This window comes from Erigeron canadensis, chromosome 6 (assembly GCF_010389155.1).
Source record: "Erigeron canadensis isolate Cc75 chromosome 6, C_canadensis_v1, whole genome shotgun sequence".
Classification (NCBI taxonomy): Eukaryota; Viridiplantae; Streptophyta; class Magnoliopsida; order Asterales; family Asteraceae; genus Erigeron; species Erigeron canadensis.
In genome coordinates, this window is record NC_057766.1 from 36,775,744 (window position 1) to 36,792,746 (window position 17,003).

At 31.0% G+C, this 17,003-nt stretch overlaps 2 protein-coding genes across 2 annotated transcripts; one reads left to right on the forward strand and one right to left on the reverse strand.

Moving 5' to 3' along the window:
* The first annotated feature begins 5,545 nt into the window (after positions 1-5,545).
* LOC122605826 (ankyrin repeat-containing protein At5g02620-like) lies at positions 5,546-9,513 on the forward strand. Its single transcript, XM_043778784.1, has 3 exons — positions 5,546-6,054; positions 6,630-7,039; positions 8,465-9,513. The coding sequence occupies exons 1-3, from the start codon at positions 5,721-5,723 to the stop codon at positions 9,341-9,343; spliced, it is 1,623 nt and encodes a 540-aa protein (XP_043634719.1). The 5' UTR covers positions 5,546-5,720; the 3' UTR covers positions 9,344-9,513.
* A 2,848-nt stretch (positions 9,514-12,361) lies between these two features.
* On the reverse strand, positions 12,362-13,544 carry LOC122605786 (probable membrane-associated kinase regulator 4). The gene has a single exon (XM_043778741.1). The coding sequence runs from the start codon at positions 13,425-13,427 to the stop codon at positions 12,408-12,410; it is 1,020 nt and encodes a 339-aa protein (XP_043634676.1). The 5' UTR covers positions 13,428-13,544; the 3' UTR covers positions 12,362-12,407.
* Positions 13,545-17,003: the final 3,459 nt, after the last annotated feature.

Here is a 17,003-nt window from a genome sequence, read left to right on the forward strand (position 1 = left end):
ACTTGACTCGAAAACATAATTTTTTTACTCGTAACTCGGAATGTGACTCGACTCGTAAAAGTCGGGACATTTTTAAATACTACATAATATAATATAATTATATATATATGTGTCGTCTTTAGAACCAAAATATAACTTCATTATCTTAATATATTTACCAAAATGTTACATATTCAATTATTTTGAGTCATAAACTTTCAATATATTTTTAAATTCGCAATAAAATGATCAAAACTACATATATTACGCACAAAATAATGTAGTAATATATATATATATATATATGTATATATATGAGAAAAGTGAGTATAAGGCTGTTATGCACCCAACTTGAGTGAATAACCCCTCACATACTAATATTTTAATATTTTAAATAAATACATGGCCCCCCATGATTTTTACCTTTTAAAAAAAGGTATGTGAGGAGTTTTTCACCCAACTTTGGTGCTTAACAGCCTCATATTCCCTTCTATATATATATATATATAACCGTAGTGCCACTGGATTGGTGACCCATTGGTAAGGTCTTTGACCTTGGGAAGATCCACCTGGGTTCGAGTCTCACTTTTCACATTTGTGAAGGTGGATTAATAGAGGTTTTTCAAGAGTCATGGTTTTCAGGCATACGTGTAATTTAGGAGTAGAAATAGAATAAAATGTCGTTCAAAAATAAAATAAAATAAATTTATAACCGTAGTATCAAACTACAATATATATAAGTTTGCGACTCGTGGCTCGGTCCAAGTTTACACAGTGACTCGTAAAAGTCTGGACAAAAACGAGTCACCTAACCAGTCGACTCGTTTTTGGTGTAAATCAACTTGACTAGTAAGAGTCAACTTGTGACTCGTAAGAGTTTAATAACTATCCTTATACGTACTTAAGAATTGAACAAGCCCAAAAAAACGACAAGGAGATGTTAAATATTTGGAAAAGGAAAAAAGAAACCATCTTTCATGTTATGTATGCATGTGCAAAATCATAATTGGAATAATCACACAATTATTAATATTATTTATCATCTACCAAATATAATATAATTAAAAAGTGGATCCATACATTATCTAGTTGAAACATGTAGAATTTTTTTCTAAATGACACGTATATATCTTAATTAATACTTGTGATTTTATATGGATTTTTGCAATCAAAATTCAAGAGCACATGGTTTAGATGACGAGGCATATCATCTAGAGGTGGAAGAAAAAATCGATTAATCGAATCGAACCGATTTATAACCAGTAATCGAAATCGGTCAGTAACTGGAATAGTAAAATCCGATTATATGTTATCAGAAATCGTCGGTCACTAACCGATTACTCTTTTCAAAACCAAAACCGATTATTAACCATTTAACTTATAACCGGTTAATTATTCCAAATAATAATCGGTTAACTGGTTAATCACATATTATATATATATATATATATATATATATATATATATAAATCATAGTATATACATACACTCATATATAACCGGAAAGATCGCACAATAAGATGATTTTGTAAGTTTTCAATATATCTATCATATATATTGATTACTGCTTCTTTCATCAGATCCAACATCAATTTTTGGTTGTTTTGAGATTTGAGATGATGAATTTTGTATTGTGTTTAGAAAATGATATTTATTTGGAATACGAGTTTTTTTGGAATATGGATTCGTCACTCAAACTTGTCAGAAATGATTGTTTTCCACTTTTCCTCCATTGTTCACCACTTTCTCAATATATATGGGCGGTAGAAATAAAATCGAATATGTTAATCGGTATCGGTTAACCGGTTATTATTAATCGAAATCGGTTAGATAGGTTCCAGTTTTAAAACCTAGATACCGGTTATTAACCGATACAAGTTAACCGTAACCGGTTATTACTGTTCTAAAAAATAACCGAAACCAGTTATTATTTTTAATAACTGATATCGGTTAACCGCTTCTTGCACCTCTAATATCATCAACCCAAAGATTGCTTCAAACGATTGTCGTCATCTTAAAGTAGTTCCGTAGGGTAGAGCAGTTGCATAAACTCCTTTGGTTGGTTTTTGTGATTTATAGTTAGATGTTGGCCGGATGCGTGTTATTAGAGCTAGCATATAACTCAAAATAGTTATCTGTTGCATTGATTTTTTCTTCTTTTATATATATATATATATAGGGTAAAGTTATTTTGAGAACCCTTTTTTTTGCGAGAACCTTTGAGAACTTTTCAAATTAAGCCCAACCGATGATTGTTCTTTACATGAAAATTGTTTTTTGACTGTTTTCTGAATAACTTATGTGTAATTTTGAAGTTTATAATTGTGTGGAGGCATGAATTATCATCCGTTATACAATTATGTGGTGATTTGGATTCTTGATCACATGTGCACGAATATTGCTACGATCACGTGTATGCAAGTCAATCACATGTAATCATAGCAATATTCGTGCACATGTGATCAAGAATTCAAATCTTCACATAATTGTATAACGGATGATAATATATGCCTCCACACAATTATAAATTTCAAAATTATACATAGGTTATTCAGTAAACAATCAAAAAACAATTTTCATGTAAAGAATAATCATCAGTTGGACTTGATTTGAAAAGTTCTCAAAGGTTCTCGCAAAAAAAAGGGTTCTCAAAATAACACACACACACACATATATATATAGGACCTTAGTTTGAGAACCCAATTTTTTAAAAAACCGTGAGAACTCCTAAATTTCATATTGGAACACATGTATTTTTTTGTCATTCACATGTGAAATGTTGTAAAAACATATGTTGTAAATTTTTTTTTTCGAAACCTTATATATAGCCGTTTGTCACATGTGAACAAAAAACGTGAACAAATTCATTTACAAGTTCATAAAAGGCTAACTTGAAGGCTTCTTGAAAAAGTTTCTTCTACAACATATTTTTTTATATCATTTCACATCTGAATGAAGAAAAAAAACATGTGAACAAATATATAATTTAAGAGTTCTCATGATTTTAAAAAAAATTAGTTCTCAAAATAAAGAATCTCTCTCTCTCTTTCCATATATATATATATATATATATATATAACTCTTCTCTTCAAGTTCTATATATATATAGTCCTTACAAGTTACAACCTTATATAATTCACTTTTTAGGTACCTAATCTAAATTACTTCTTAACAGTGGCAGTGCTATGTAGTGGTCACGGGTGGTCATAACAACCCCACACTATTTATAAAACTCTATATTTTTAGTATTATTTTTATGTATTTATTCAATTTAAAGGTAAATGACAACCCCAGACTGATGTTATTTAATTTTGTAGTTTAAATTTATGCATATTAGTATCATTAAAAATGTTCGGCGACTCCAGATTAAAAATCCCGACTTCGCTACTACTTCTTAATTTATAGTATAGTGAATATAGGTGGATCCAAAGCATTAAACACTGAGGACTGAGGAGACCGACCCCAACGATTTATAGTCCGACAATAAAATTTTAATATATTAATTTTATCCTTAACTTTGTTAAAATTGAAAATAAAATCTATCCTTAAAAGGAAACAAAGACCCCAACGATGAAATTTTTTTTAGCCCTACTTATTACAAAGTCTGGATCGTCACCGAATTAGTGATAGAAGCCGTGGACCACTAATGGTATTGAATACAAATGGAAAATTTAATAGCTTATATGGAATGAGTATGTCTGTATGTGTGATCCTCGTTTATCCATTTCTTTACTTGTATAGTTGTATACGCAACTTTTTAACACTTTGATAGATTATAATATTTGATGTTAATTTTAAATAAACAAATTAATTACAACATGTTAGTTTCTACTTTCTACCTTTTCAAAAAGTAAAGAAACGAAAATAAGAAAGAAAGCAAGGACTCAAGGAGACACTTTCAGTAGAACACTTTCCTCTCTTTGAAACCATATATAGTACCAAAAAAATTGATTATCTTATCAATACTACGTATTAGCTACTTGTACAGTATTTTAAAAAGATTATACACATTTTGGTAGATACATCAAAATTAATGGTACGAATATCACTTCCCATATTTTTATGGAGGTTGGTTCTTAAGATTATGAGTAAGTCATAAAGTATTGTTCACTGCATACGACAGTCGTAATTCATAAATTATTTTCAAAAGGTGGTAAAATCTATGTGTTATTCATACTTTCAAAACCTGCAAGGTTAGATTGTAAAACCAATCAAACCCGATTTAAAGGAAAGGAAAGGAGATGTACATGTATTTGATGTTGTCAACTTCATTTTTTATTCTCAAATGGGCATTCTCTAATAAAACAAATCTAAATTTGTAAGAATAATCTTATTATTTTTATAATATCTTTAAAAATTATTTAAAAAAAAAAGAGTGGAGGCTTGGCCATATAGAACACAACTGCATGACTCCACCATCACTCAAGCAGCATATGATTTGCTTCTCGATCGTCTCCTTTTTCAAGCAGACCATTTCAAGTATTCAACTGTCTTTGAGATCAACATTACATATCATTCATAATATATAATACACCACTAAACCTCTCATTTCTACATTCTGTTTTTTCTTTAATAATGTTTTCATCAATGTCACCAAAATTTAGGTCTCCTTAGATGTTCTTAATATATAACCATAAACTTTATATCATATATTATTATTTGCAGCTTCTTAAATGGATTGAGTCATCAAGACTTCAAGGATTTCTCTATTCTTCAATACTCAGGTAGTCAGGTATAAATCTCAAATCTTTATTGCATCATGTTCCCCAAAAGTTTGTTTCGTTAATCATGTTTAGAATATTTGATTTTATTATTCAATTTTTCAAATCTGGATTACATTTTCTCTAGTTTTGTTGAATATGGATTCTAAACAATGTTTAAGTGGGTGAACTACTCTGTTTGTTTACACCCCTAATAATAACATATAAATTTTACAATATAAGAAAATATAATGGACAAGATTAATTTACTTAACATTCAATTTTTTTTTTTTAATTGAGATATTTCAAACGGTTATTTTTAATATAAAAATGGGTTCATTTGGAAAAACATGTTACTTTTTTTACTAGAAATTCACTTACAATTAAACCGGTTAAGTGACCGGATAGCGTTATAACCGTTTGAAAACCCGCCGGTTCAAGTTGGTTTTTAAAACATTGCTTCTAAGAGAGTTTTTGACATTGCATTTTTAAAATTAAATTTTGCATATTAAAACTTTATTCCTTATTAAAAACTGCGTTACCTTTATATGAAAAATAATCACTATTCTCTCAAACCTTTTATTTTCTACTCGTGTTTTATTATAACTTTATGTAAAAGACAATCCGAAACACCTTAAATGGTAAACAGTTCATGCTGAAAATGAAATGAGAGGACATAAAGCTTTCATTGACTTAAAAAGAAAAAATCAACCCTCACTCACAACAGGCCACCATATATTTTACAATCATATAGTCATAGTGTGAAAGGAACTAATTTAAGTGTCACTAGCTAGTTTAATTAAATATATATTAAAGCATATATAACTAGAAGAAATTGTACAATCTCACAATATACTCATGTTTCTTTTTTAAACTACATCCACCTTACCTAAACTATATATTGTATTCTAGCTAAACTTCTAGAAAAAAATAAAGGTTTGATCTTTTTAGTTGTAATGTACATTATCTGATATGGGTGTTTCTCATTATTACAAAAAATTGTTATAGGGGAAAAGGGGTTAGTGTAAAAATTTCGATTGAATGGATTCTCCAGTGGCAACGAAGAAATTGTATCAAAGTTTAAGTAGAAACAAGACTATGGAGAAAAAAGATGATACTTCTTTACATATTGCAGTCAGGGCAGGAGATATAGATGCTGCTTTTAGAATATTGAGTAGTTATGATGAGCAAAAGTTAGATGAATTTTTGTCAAAGAAGAATCAATCGGGTGAAACCGCGTTATATGTTGCTGCTGAGTATGGTTGTGTTGATTTGGTGAGAGAGATGATCAAGCATTATGACTCTGAGGCTGCAAGTATCAAGGCAAATAATGCCTTTGATGCCTTTCATATTGCCGCGAAAGAAGGAAATATTGGTAAGGACTTGAACATATAATTCATATATTTTTAACTGTTCTTTATGTGCTAGTTAATATACTAATATGAGATAAATCAAGGAATTGACCTAGTGGATTACATTTGAGATTTGGTTTCAGTAAGTCTAACTTGTGTTATCAGCTTCTTTGAAGCCATGTATGCTTGCCAAAATGCATAAAGTTTGTGTGGGCCATATGAATAGGTGCCTTTTGTAGGTGCAAGATAACTGTAACTTGGTATTAAGATGATCTCTATGGTCAAATGGACAAACTTCAAACTTTATGATTGATATGAAAAGGTGGTTGGAATAATTTAATTACTAAAGGATTCTTGTGCTACAACAAATGTTAGTTACTGAGTTTTTATCATTTTTGTGTCAATTTTGTCAACAAAAAGTTTAGATTTTTTAGTATGAATCTTTGGAAAGGTGAAGTTGGAACTTTCTTTAATTATACCATTTCCATGTGTGTCCTGTCTTCTTTTTGCAAACATTAGGTAATTAAGACATAATGATGAGATATTCGATTCCCTCAGTGTTATTGAAGGGTTCTTAAGATATAAAATTTCATTTCAGATGTATTGAAGATTCTTATGGAAATGAATTCAGACCTTTCGATGACTTTTGATCAAAATAACACCACAGCATTGCATACTGCTTCAGAACAAGGCCATTTCGAGGTCGTGGATTATCTCTTGGAGAATAATAGTAGCCTGGCTAGCATTGCAAGAAACAACCTGAAAACCGCTCTACATTCATGTGCAAGACAGGGTCATTTAGAGGTGGTAAAAGTACTTTCACAGAAAGTACCAGCTATTGTTGGTAGAGCAGATAGGAAGGGACAAACGGCTCTCCATATGGCGGCTAAGGGACACAATGTTGAGGTTGTTAACGCACTTATTGCAGCCGATAATGCATTGATAAATGTGGTTGACAAAAAGGATAACACTGCACTGCATATTAGTGCAAGAAAGGGCCGGACACAGGTACGTCAATGTTATCATACATGAGATTTATAGGAAACTTTCTATATAAATTGATATCGTTGCAAAAACGGGCAAGATATATAGTGTCGGTTCATTTGTTTTTAGGAAATAACTAGTTACGTAACAGGTAAACATGTGGAAAATTATATAAAATGAAATTTTCGTGATAAAAGTTGAAAAGTGAAAAGTTATGTGATATAAAAAAGAAAATGAAACGTTGGTGGCTGAAGTTGAAAAAATAAAAGCATAAAAAGTAAATAACACAAAATTTTCGTGCAAGAAATAAAAGAAATAAAAGTTATGTGATAAAAAGTAAAAGTTTAAAAGTTTATGTGATAAAAAGTAAAAAGAATGTATTTTCGTGACAAAAATTAGAAAAATAAAAGTTTAAAAACTAAACAAAACAAAGTTTTCGTGTCAAAAGTAAAAGAAAAACTAAATTTATGTAACAAAAAGTTAAAAGTTCCCGTCATAAAAAGTAAAAAAATGAAACTTTCGTGACAAAAGTTAGAAAAACATATGTTTAAAAACAAAGTAAAACTAAACTTTCGTGCTAAAAGTAAAAGAAATTAAAGTTATGTGACAAAAGTTAAAAGGTTAAAGTTACGTGGCAAAGATTAAGAAACCTAAAGTTAAAAGGTTAAAGTTAGCTGATAGGGACCATTGTTATAACAAATTTAACGACAGGGACTATAATTGCATGAAAAACTTAACAGCCGTTAGCTGATGAGGACCATTGCTGCAACAAATTTAACGACAGGGACTAAAAGTGTTGAAATTGTGTGTCGCATGCAAAAAGATGCATGGTTTTTAGTATATATAGTAATTTGAATTTGATTTTTAAATTTAAAAATATGTTGTGAAATTTTTCTATTTTACATTACAATAAGTACTAATATGAAAATTGTCTAAGGTGGAAATTTCGATCACCTTACACATAAGTAAGTTGATTTGGGTGTTAATCAGGTTGAAAGTTACCCAAGATTTAAAGCATACAATCATCTACATTGACCTGTTTTGAAAGATATCAATGATAATTGTAATAATATTGTGCTTTTTAACTTGTTATCATCATGCAATAATTTAAAATGTTGGACAAAAAAAGTGTCCATGGGCAAGCCCAACCAAATTTGGCCCATTCCAACCCAAAGCAAAAAGAACCAATTTTCAACCCAATCTATCTTGTCCCAATACTATTATACTAAACCTGCCCTGCCCGGCTCGGCCCTGCCTGGTTATTTGATACTAACTCTACGAATTCTCTTGGAAAGTTGAACTCATCTGATTTGATGTTATATCTGATTAAGATGTTTGATAGTTTTTTCAAATAAGCATAATTAGATGTTTGACCTCAAAAGTCAAAATGTACTTTGTGTTGAAACATATGGAATGATCTCTTTTTGATATCATTTCACTTAATTGCAGATTGTCTTGGCATTGTTAAATAACAAGGGAACAATCAACAAAGAAGTCATTAACAAATATGGAGAAACAGCTCTTGACACGGCTGAGAAATTTGGGCACTCAGAAATCGCGCTCATCTTACATGAACATGGAGTCCCAAAAGCCAGATCCATGAAAAACATACCCCCACCATTAACACCAAAAACCCGTGAATTAAAACAAACAGTAAGTGATATCAAACACGGAGTTCATAACCAGCTCAAACACGTACTGAAAACTGAAAAAAACGTAAAAGGAATGAGAAAAAGGATCAACAAAATGCATCTTGAAGGTCTCAACAATGCAATCAATTCCACCACAATTGTTGCAGTTTTGATTGCAACGGTTACTTTTGCCGCCCTTTTTCAATTACCCGGTCTATATGTTGATAACCCACAAAAAATACCAATAGGGTTTTCTTTAGGAGAAGCAAACATAGCTTCAAAACCAGAATTCATCGTTTTCTTGATCTCTGACTCTTTAGCACTCTTTATATCACTTGCATTGGTGGTAGTTCAAATGTCTATCGTGGTAGTGGAGAAAAGAGCAAAGAAACAGGTGATGCAATATATCAATAAGTTAATGTGGTTAGCCTGTGTGTTTGTTTCAGTTGCGTTTCTTGCGCTGTCTTTTGTTGTTGTCGGAAGTGACAAATGGTTGGCGGTTGGGGTCACAGTTATTGGGTCAATGACATTGGCGTCAACGTTAGGGACAATGTGTTATTGGGTTATTAGGCATAGAATTGAATCTAGTAACATAAGGAGCCGCAGACTTGAAAGGAGTAGCAAATCGCTCTCTGGGTCGGTGTCACCGCCCACAGACTCTGAAACTGATGATTGCAAGAGAGTGTATGCTATTTGATCATTATCATAATAATGTTGTATGCTCTACCTCTTTTTTCAACTAAGAAGTTGTCTTCTTTTTTTTCCTCTGTATTTTTGTTGGTACTTGACTACTTGTGTTAAGCAGGTAGTCAGGTACCATTATGTAAATATTTCCAAGGATTAATAAAGTAGATTAAAATTGCTCTACATGTTTGAATCTCTTTTGTTGTCTTTGACTAGTTGATGCAATTCTAGGTGGACTCATTTTTGAAGAAAATTTTGTTAAGCTTCTCATGGACAGATGGCCAAAGTGGTGGGAAAATATACACGATTCCTCTATTTTTGTAGTATAAAGTTCAATTTTTTTTTCCTACTCTTTAAGAGATACATATCTTTTTATTTAGTTGTAATCTAACTTTAAATGCAAAGAGTAAAAATCGCCTAGAGAGGCCGTTGAAAACAAAATGGATAACGAGGATTTATTTTTCTGTGTATGAATATCTTTTCTTTAAAAATCATTGTCGTTTGTAGGCACAATGGCACATTTTCTGTTTCTTTTGGAAAGGAGATCGACTTCATTTGTCTGCAGTCTGCACATATCCTAATATCAGGAAGCGTATGGTTATATGAGTTCGGTTCGATATTTGAGAGAACAAAGGAAGTCAGAAAGACCCTCAAGCCTGGAGGTTGGACCTAACTAGATGGTTCATGGGTATGACTCACGGCTAGCTTATTCGTGATTGGACGGATGCCGTGTTTGGATATAACTATATTAGTGCTTTAAGGTTTAAAGCAACAGCAGATGGTTTGGCAACATTGCTTAAAGCAACATTGGCCACTTTAAAGATTAAAATCACCTACATGGGTCCTTTCTATGCTTAAATCTACACTCACAATCTTTAGTTTAATTTTTAACTTATAAGTAAAGGTTTGTTAGTTGATGTAATGATGTTGACTCTGCATAAAGAATTTTTTTAAAAATCTGTCAAGCAGATAGCTTTGACCTTTTTAATAATGAAGAATACCCTGAATCATTAACTTGATATACAAGATCTTTCACCATCTTCTTTTTTAGTAGTAACTTTGGTAAAGTGACATTTCATAAGACTAACTGTACATTTTATAATTCTTGAATTCAGAGAAGAAATATTATCCTGCAATAAAAGTAGTACTAGATTTGAGAATTTTACTACTGAACAGGGGTAATAAGTAAAAAGAATTTAAAAGTTAGCAGATTCCTCACTTTCATGCACTGTACAGTACAAGATATCTAAATGGGCTGTGGTCTAAAGGCCAAAAAGGCTTGACTTTAAATGTGCTTGATGTGTAATAAAATAGTACATGGTAGTAAAATGCTAAAAGTGACCTACTTTAAAATCTACTTATATATGCCTATATAAATTTCCTTTTGTTACTGTTAGTTTAATTAAATTTACATGGGTAAAAGGATTAAATGGTTATTTGTTAAGGTTAACTCTTATTTACACGGCTTAACTAAAGTATTTTTAGGTTTTTGTATTATGGTTATCCAAAAAAGTGAGTCTTTTTGACTTATATTTACTCGGCTTAATCAAGGTATATTTGTGGTCCGATTCTCTGGTCATTCCCTAGATGTTACCTAATTAATCTCATTCAGGATTCTTACCACTAAACCAAGACACTGAAAAAACTTACAGCAATTTTCATAAAATATTAAAAGAGGTGTTAGATATTTAAGAGTCGAAATTAATTTATGCCAGAAACCAAAATCTTAAAAGTATGTCAAAGGCATTTTTCTTTATCACTCTTCTGACCTCTTTTTCTTTCTCTTTTTTTAGCAGAATATTTTTCTATTACTTTCTGGTCCTCTCTCCACTTCTATTTAGTGTATAAAAAGATTGATAATTTCACTTTTCTAAGCTCTTTTAGAGTAAGAAAAGTTATTTATGCCTGAAAAACTTAAAAAGAGAAAACAACATATATAACTAAAGCTGGATTGTGATGAAAGGGAAGTAGACAAGTAGTGTATGATGATTAGTAACACAATTAAAGCAAAGAGTTTGAGGTGGACTGGTGCAATGCTAACACATAAAAGGTAAAAAAGTTGATAACTTTAATGTGCAAGTATTTGTGGGGTCTCTTTTTTTCTTGTTGCATGGCACAGATATAAATTTCTTACATGTGATCTTAAGTTGGATTCATATCTGTTTTTGTGTTAAAGATGCCTTTTATAATTTCCTGCACTTGTAGTTACATATACAGAAAAAGGGCAGAAATCCAATTACGTGAACTTGATGTTCAATTTCGTTTTTTACATTTTTACTTTTGTAACTTTTTTGTGGCCAAGGACCAACAAGAAGAGTTTACATGTGACTTGGTATACACATTGGTAACTTATCAAATCACTGTAAAGGTCTTTCAATTATGAGAAAGCAAAACTTCAAATATATGTTCTCAATTTTGGTGTGTGTGAGTGACAATGACAATATGCAAAATGTGACTTAAAAACTTACTAATAATGGTCAAATTACAGCTTATAGGACATCTTGAAATGAAAAATTTGTCATTTACAGGGGTAGGAAGGTTTACTTTTCAAATTCAAATTTGGCACTCATTTTTAAATGTTTTCTGTATGGTTTTATACGTTTACATATATATATTTGTCAATTTTGTCGACACGAGTAGCTTGTACAATACAAAGGAATATCGAACCACAATAAACTAACAAAATATTTAAAATGTGAAATAAGTCGAACAACATCAATTGTGTCGACTAAAATTTTAATGATCTAGTAGTTCCAAGAGACGAGTAAATCAATGGATATCAATGTGATCTACCGATAGAGAAATGTGTGATGATAAAATTTTTCATTTGTTTTTGCAAGTAGACAATATAGTGCTCATTGAGGATTTGAAAGTAATGTATCCTGAGTATAAGAACAAATAATGAGATAGTTTTGGACATATGCCTCATAAATTCAAAAAGCAAAGGCTGGAACACCATATGATTATATGACAATATTATCATATAATACGACAATATGATAATATTTTCATAAAACAAATGAAACAAAAATTGAAAGCAAAAAATAAATAAAATAGTTTCTTGAAAAGGATTATTATTACAAGGTACACTTTGGAATTAAAACAGGTTTTGTTGAATTAAAAACCTGTTGTGATTTTTTACAATGATCAATGGCTGCTTCAATAGAACCATCAAGCTCTGAACTAGCATTGCTATTCCTCTTTAAGATATGTGACTCAAAAAGCCCATTAGAATAATTAAATGAAGATGATGAAGATGAAGATGATGATGATGATGATGATGATGATGAAGTTGATGTTGAATTTGAATTTGATGTTGATGAACATTTTCTCTTAATTGCACCTGAAAAAGACTTCCTATGGCTACAATTAGTATCAAAAACATCCTCATTGCTTTGTTCTTCAATGCCCTTTAGTACATTTGCCAATGTTGGATATCTTCCTGTTTGGACTTGTCCATAACCACTTTTTTTGGTCACTTTTAAGTACTTTTTCAAGAAATTGTTTTCACAATAATCTTGCTCAACTTCTTGTTTAGCACATGGGTTACCATCTGTTCCACAAGCAGACTTGTTAAACAAAGATTTGAAATAGCTTCTTGAAGCTTTAAGCTTTTGAGTTATTGAAGATTGTTTGATTAACCTAAGCTTTTTTGACCATGGACCATGGTACTTTTTTGGGTGATCACCAATGAATCCGGTTAATTCGGTTGACCATTCAAAGAAATATTCATCTGGGGTTAATTCAGTACTGACCCTGCATGATTCAGAAGGAGATATGTTGCATGATTGAACCATTGGTGTAGAAAATGTAATGAATTCTTCTTCTTGTTGTTGTTGATGTTCTTGATCTTGTTTGAATTTAGTATTTTGTAAAAGTGATTTAACCATTTGTGCTCTTGGAGGGAGGTGAAGTGGAAGAAGTTTACCTTTGTAAAAAAGCTCATCAGCTGGTGAATTTAAATGTACATTGGATGATGACATTTGGAATTCAAATTCTCTACTTTTTGATGGAATATTTGAATGTGATGAAGAACTTACTTCCATATCTATAAACTCTTCATCTTCATAGTTGCATGATAAAAGATTTGCAGCCATTTGATATTTCTATATCTATATATGTGTGTTTGTGTGTATGTTTGAGGTGTTTGAAGTGAGAATATGAGGTTGTGTTGGAATGCTTATTGGGGTGGGGGTAGGGTGGGTGTCAAGACTTATGAGCATCATTTAAAAAGAAGGTGCCAAGTTAGAAACTTATGAGTAATGAGATATATAATGAAAAAAATGTCAGAATTTTTGTTATTATCAAGTAAAGTTTTCTTGAATGCTTCCAAACAAGAAAGTATGGTAAGAAACAAGAATGGCCCCTTTTACTAGATTGACCAAGCAATGAAAAGATTGTACTTTTTGCTAATCTTGTTGTACACTAGCTACACAAAAGTGGACAAGAGATAAACAAGTCACTCTTTTCATTATGAGAATTTTTATTGGTGTGATGTTATGATGATTCATTACCTTCACAAACAAGAATCAAAACACATGATTTATTTAACATAGAAGAGGGACAAATATAAGGACTTGAAATTATAACATCCCTTCTTGTTTGGACCAAGTATAATTTTCTAATGCACAAGTACACTACTTATTTGTTTACCTCAAGGTTAAAAAGTCATCTTCAATCTGTTTATAGGTGAACAAGGCTACATGCAACCCATCAAGTGTTTGGCAATCAAGGATGCTGCACAATACAAGTTCATGCATATAAATAGCTATAGGCCTATACTTATACATACAAGACATTGCATTTGAATTAGGCCTTTCAAGTATGTCATGTTTTTTTTTATACTGGAAATTTGTCTTTTGCGGTTAAAATATATGGGAGAGAAATTGAAATATAAAAAATAAATGTGTTCATTTTCCCATACACCTTGGTTTTTAGCATATTCATATATTTCTATAGACATGGTCAGGATTGGAAGAGATGGATTAACACTTCATGGGTCTCCACAAATTGACTTGGTCAACATATGGGCTTATTATCTTTTACCTTTCTTTACTTCACTTATTTTCATAAAGATTCGAAAAGCTATGGCAATTTTTTACTTCAATGTATATCTAACAAATGTTAAAATAACAATAATAATAATAATAATAATAATAATAATAATAATAATAATAATAATAACAGAATGTTTTACATCCCTATGAGGGTAAATTTATCAAAAAAAGTATTAAAATTTGTTAGTTTTTAAATTTAAACATTCCACACAAAAAAGACATCCCCTTTCCAGCAACACCTTTTCTTTATGGCTTTATTCACTACGTTCATCCATCAATAAATAGACCATTCCACACAAAGGACACTTTAAAAAAAAAAAAATTTTAAATATGCAAATTGTCTTGATCAAGGCCTCAAATACATTCTTACAATCGATACTCAAATGATGCATATCAATTTTAAATATTGTATCAGCTTTAGTTTTCGAAACGTCTCTAGTTTAAATCTTCATTTTAATATGAAGGTTATATTCAAAGTTCAAACTAGATATTATTGAGTTTTGAGTAGTACCATAAATAAATTTGAGTAGTATTTTCACGATGCTAGGTTGCAATTGCTTTTGGTCCCCCACTTTCCCACTCTACGATTCGAAAGTTGAATCTATATGACTAAATAATAATTAATAATGATAATAATAATAATAAGGGATAACTGCAGAAAATAGAAAACACATTTCAACCAATTCACGAAAATAGCAGTGACATTTAAAAGTTTTGTTTTTTAGAAATGAACTTTCATTTATTACCGGAAATAGCAACATTTGATTATGTGTCATTTTTAATGACGTGTCATTCTTTACAACACATAAAATAGAAAGGACCTTTCAAACAATACAAAAATAGCAATGACCTTTAAAAGTTTACTTTTTAGCAATGAACTTTAATTTATAGTCGGATTACTAGAACACCTTGTCGGTGTTGGATGTGGAGATGGTTTTTTCTTCGATTTCTTCAACTAACTTAGAAATCATCGACAGTTTGTTCGAGTTCGAGAAAACCTCTGGACTTTCGCCATCTGGATCTATCTCATGTGCGGACAAACTCTTCTTAAATGAACCAAATCTGGCCTATGAAACTCTCGTCTCACCTGAACATCCACAGGATCTCTCTCCGACGAAAACAAAGACGTTTTGGCATCTAGTTTTAGAGATTTAAAACTCGAGATAGACGAAGAAGATATAGATCTATGTCTCATTTATGAACTTCATACACAACTTCTCAATGTTTGAAAATGGAAGAGACACAACAAAAATAAATGAAAAGAAGGTGAAATTAGCTTCAGAATATAATGACGAGAAAAAAATACCTTGTCGGAACCAAAACTGAAACGAAGCCATTTTGGGGAGAAATGACATGACTGATAAAAATTAAATAGTAAATAAATAAAATATAATGTCACGTCATTAAAAAATGCCACGTAATCAAAAATGTCCACGTCACCATGTCCAGGTGTCAAATGTTGCTATTTCCGGTAGTAAATGAAAGTTTATTTCTAAATAATAAAACTTTTAAAGGTCACTGCTATTTTCATAAATTGGTCGAAAGGTGCTTTCTATTTTCTGCAGTTATCCCTAATAATAAAAACAAGAAGAATAATACTAATAAAGTTGAAATCAATAGACTGTTAGAGCATAATGTAAGAAAACATCACTCCATGCATAATGCCTAGCTACCACTATAATTTTAAGAACAATAGTCCAAAAGTATGCATAATTTATGCAACTTTTGTTTCCATGTCGATGTAATATTGTAATCTCTCTCTTTCTCCCTCCTTTTACTCATTTTTTTAGCATCTAGGAGTGGTGTTAAAAGAAGTAGCATTGGGTGATTAAATGCTAGCAGTGATCTATTGAGTCATAATTTATTGGTAAATAATGCGCAACATATTCGTTAAAAATGAAAAGGTTAGAACGCCTTTTGTACCATTTAGATAGAAATTGAAAGCAGCCTTTTTACTTATGTAGAGGTAAGGTCTGACTACATCTTAACTTCCTCATACACTGTCAAGATATTTGGGCTCAAAACCTGTGGAAAACAGCACTGAACAGTTTCTTTCTTTCTTCGTATTCGTTAATAATGAAAATTATAGCATGTATAATAAATTAATATTGAATTGTCTCAATGTAAATGCTTTGTGAGGCCATTATAAAGGACTTTGCGAAGAGAACCAAAGGACCACGGGGACAGGATTTTTGTAAAGTTCAATTTTATTTTTATTTTTTTGGAAGAAAATGATATTAATTGAACATTGTCCAAAGTCCAAACTTTCATAGGTTTAAAACTTGTTTAAGATATACTAAAGAATTATTATTGACAAAGTTAGAGTTAATATATAGGAGCTATTGGGCCAGATCTTGAGTCCATACTTTCATGTTTACAAAGTGGAAACCTTTTGCTGCAAACCCTGCCTAGTTTCTACAGAGGTCAGACTCTTTTCTTAACCCACAGCACATGCCATCCATCTGACAAAACTTCAAACAATTGAATTCAAAGACAAAATTTTGTTAAAAATAGTAGCACCTAACTCCAAAGTCCTTTACTAATTCTGGATAATATTACTGTAATTTGTTTTATGTTGTAGAAACGATATAAATTTGAGTTAGTGATTCTGTCATT